The sequence below is a fragment of the Lutjanus erythropterus genome, chromosome 8 (assembly GCF_056507025.1).
Source record: "Lutjanus erythropterus isolate fLutEry1 chromosome 8, fLutEry1.hap2, whole genome shotgun sequence".
Lineage (NCBI taxonomy): Eukaryota > Metazoa > Chordata > Actinopteri > Lutjaniformes > Lutjanidae > Lutjanus > Lutjanus erythropterus.
The window spans coordinates 30465969-30469622 of NC_139324.1; the positions used below are offsets into that span (position 1 = coordinate 30465969).

Consider the following 3654-nt stretch of genomic DNA (forward strand, 5'->3'; position numbering starts at 1 on the left):
CCCTTTAATGCACAGGCTGGCTGAAGCTGCAGCTATGGGTGCAAAGGCCTCTGATTGGCCAGACTGTTTTTAATTATTTAAATTTACTTCATAGAAGAAAAACTAATCAAAACAATGACAACAGCAGCAAACTAAACAGGACATAAAATACATTCCAGAAAGCTGATTGGGTAGATGTGGGCCATATCTACCCAGTCAGCTCCTGATCTGTCAGGTCAATTGTGTTTTCAAACAGATTAGATTAGATTACATTAGATTAACCTTTATTTTCTCCCTTAGGAGAAATTTGTCTTGGACATTTGAGAGAATACAGGCGACACAACTACACACATGTACAATTAACATACAGTATCACTGCCTGATCCATAAACCCCAAAAAAGCAAACACCCAAGAGTACTGCACGATGCCCTAAATCCAAGTGTTGCACAGATGCCCTGCCCAAAGTAGATGCGCAAAAGTCCTATACAAAATTATTACACAAATGCCCTAAAGAAGGTTATTTCCCAGCAAATGCCCTACATCAAATTATTGCAGGTCCCTCCCCTCACTCCTCTCTCTCACACACACATTTCACCTCCTCCTGTTAAGTAGTTTGACCGATAGTGAGACTAATGAGCACCTGTTTATCTTACAGTTTGGTAACCTGTACCTCCTGCCTGAAGCCATCGGCTCATACTCCTCATGAAGAAGGATGTGATTTGGGTCAGGGCCCTGCTTGTCCCCTTTAAATATCTCCTGGAGAGAGGATGGGAGCAGCATGCATGCCAATTATTTTTTTCTGCCCCTCTGATCAGGTTCAGGAGTTTGTGATCTCAGTTTGACGGCCAAGTTTTCAAACCATGTCATGATATCAGAACGAGTAATGGACTCAATAGCTGCTCGTGGACCCTGAGCTGTCAGAAAATGAAGGCACTGACTAATTCTTGAACAGACATTCTCAACCTGATGCACCCATCGCAACTGACAATCAAGATAAATACCTAAGTACTTGTATTACCTGCTCAACTCTCCCCACTAATAAAAACTGGACTGTGACCTAGGATCAAAAACACATTTCTTTGGTTTTCTTAACATCAAAAACCAGGTTATGTCCTGCAAATAGAAAGTTAAACGTTATCAACTTGCAGGTCCTGAATGCCCTTTTTGTCTGTAGCATTGCTGCTCTCTCACTGTGAGTGTGTGTGTGCCAGAGCGCTCTAAGTGTGTTTGTGTGGGCTGAATAATCATTCTAGCACACTTTACACGTTGCACTAAATTACTTTTTTTCTGGTAACACATGATGAAGCCCCACACAAAGAACAGCCAAGGGGGCCCAAGACCATCTTAATCCCCCGCTGCATATCTATATACTAACACAAGTCTGTGTTTGTGTGTGCAGCCTAAATTATTTTTCCAAAGAAGTGATTTGCTACATAAGAGATCAATAGATGGATAAATTAACCTATCGAGGTTTGAGGTCTTTCTAGACAGCACTGTACAGAACATACAAATTCTAATTCTTCAACTGCTAAATGATTATCTACAACAAAAACTTCACTTGCAGGATTTTTTTTTTCTTGCATTCTGCTGCTTATTATAAACGTGTAACCACTGGAAATATTGTAGAATAGACATTAATGCATGCATACAGTCACCAACACACAGCAGGCTGCACACACACAAACATGCAGAGTAAACACGCAGAACATCATGTACCACATACTGTACATGCCTTAGTGCACATGGACATGGATGAGTCTCAGTCCGGTCGTGTGGTGGCGCTCTTGCCGCTCTGTCCTGCCACTCGGGGGGTTTAACGAGGGCAGGTACCGTCTGTGTATTTAACCGCGGGTTGGTGGCTTCATTCCGCTCTGAAACTGGCTGCTGAGCGCATGAAAACCTCCAGTAATGCGATGCCAAAGCGGCTCGTCAAACTCCAGAAGAGCGCTGCCGCTGTGTGATCCGACGGAACTTCTTCATTTCATCTTTACTTTCCACTTGATGGTCGTGTCTCTGGGGGCTGCCGTGCCAGGCGCGTCTCTGTCGCTCGCATCTCTCCTTTTACGCAAAGTTTGATTCTTTTTCTTTCTTTCTTTTCTTTTCTTTTTTAAGTTGAAATGAATAACACCGGCTTCAACCAAACGGAGGGCGGACTGCTCAACAAGACAGAGGAGTTTTTCTGCTGCAACTTTTCCTCGGTGGTGACTGATAACGGCTTCGTGGCGGCCGCTCCGGATGAGAGGAGCCTCTTCATCATGAGGGTGGTGCAGATCGCCGTCATGTGCGTGCTCTCCCTCACCGTGGTGTTCGGCATCTTTTTCTTGGGTTGCAACCTGCTCATAAAGTCAGAGGGGATGATTAACTTTTTGGTAACGGACAGGAGACCGTCCAAAGAAACAGAGGCGGTGATCGTTGGAGCCTACTGACTGACGAGGACCTTTATTTATTAGGATCTGAATCAGATCTGCTGGAGACAGATTGGAGACTGATCCACCAAGCCCCTGTCTCCTTCCTGGTATTTAGAAAAAACCTCAGAAAAATAGTTGCTGGAGGTGACTAAACCCTGCTGGTGACTTATTTCTTGTGGCTTTTTAAAGAGTCCTCCATCTCCAAGAGGTATAGAGCATTTTCAGCCTCTTTGTTTATAAAGTATTCAGTCGAGCACTGTTGTCTTTTCAGTAGTTGGAGCACCGTTTGTCAAGCAGCAAGTCTTCGCACTTGCTGCGTAAAGAAAAAAAAACAAAACCCTCTCATATCGCTAATGCGATGGAGAAATTAATGTTTAACACGTGCTGTATGTTGTATGTGTTTTTGCATACAATATGCATTATATTAATGAGTGTATTTCTCTGTATGAGTGTGTGCGCGGGCGATGGAGGGAGAGGAGAGCCCCAACATGACGTGTATCTTGTTAATTGGAATAAATTCATTCTGTAATTAAAGTTTTCCTCTTAATTAAGGTCTATTTTTACACCATGAATATCGCCCTCTCGTCACGCCCTCAGCCAAATTAAATTAGATTTCAGAAACTTAAAGTACATGCTTTTGAATTTCCAAAAAGCCATTTAATTCAGATGTTAACAGTTCCGGGCAATATATCAATATAATATTGATATTGTGATATGTGTCCAGGTATCGTCTTAGATTGCTGATATCGTCATTTCATGATTTGGCATTAAATGTTCTCTTTTCCTGGTTTTAAAGGCTGCAATACATTTTCTGAACTTACCAGACTGTTCTAGCTGTTCAGTTATTTTCCTGTACCCAGTTAGTTACTATATCCACATTAATGACGATTATCTATCAAAAAATCTCATTGTGTTAATATTTTGTGAAAACACCAGTCATCATCCTACAATATCATCACTGTATTGTTCTCAATATATTGCGATATTTGATTTTGTCCATATTGCCCAACACTGAAGTATGCTATTTTAGAGAAAATGTACATATCGAGGTATATTACTGAATGGCTTGAAAATATCAGTTTATTATTTACAGGCTATATCACCCAGGCCTAGATGTTAAGTATATTTATAGACCCGACCGATATATCAGTTGACTGATTCTATGGCGAGTATGGGCCTGATAAGGGCGTATCACTGCTATATTGTTATCGGCATATATACTTTCCAGTGTGGTGCTTCAGATTTAGCACAATGTGGAACATTTAT

The 3654-nt window shown here is 41.7% G+C and overlaps 1 protein-coding gene across 1 annotated transcript; it reads left to right on the forward strand.

The window, feature by feature from the left end:
• Positions 1-2075: 2075 nt before the first annotated feature.
• Positions 2076-2942, forward strand: rprma (reprimo, TP53 dependent G2 arrest mediator candidate a). Its single transcript, XM_084724101.1, has one exon. The coding sequence runs from the start codon at positions 2098-2100 to the stop codon at positions 2404-2406; it is 309 nt and encodes a 102-aa protein (XP_084580227.1). The 5' UTR covers positions 2076-2097; the 3' UTR covers positions 2407-2942.
• Positions 2943-3654: the final 712 nt, after the last annotated feature.

What these genes read in the sequence shown, in the direction of transcription:
- rprma (XM_084724101.1), top strand. Translation starts at nt 2,098, where the DNA reads ATGAATAACACCGGCTTCAACCAAACGGAGGGCGGACTGCTCAACAAG.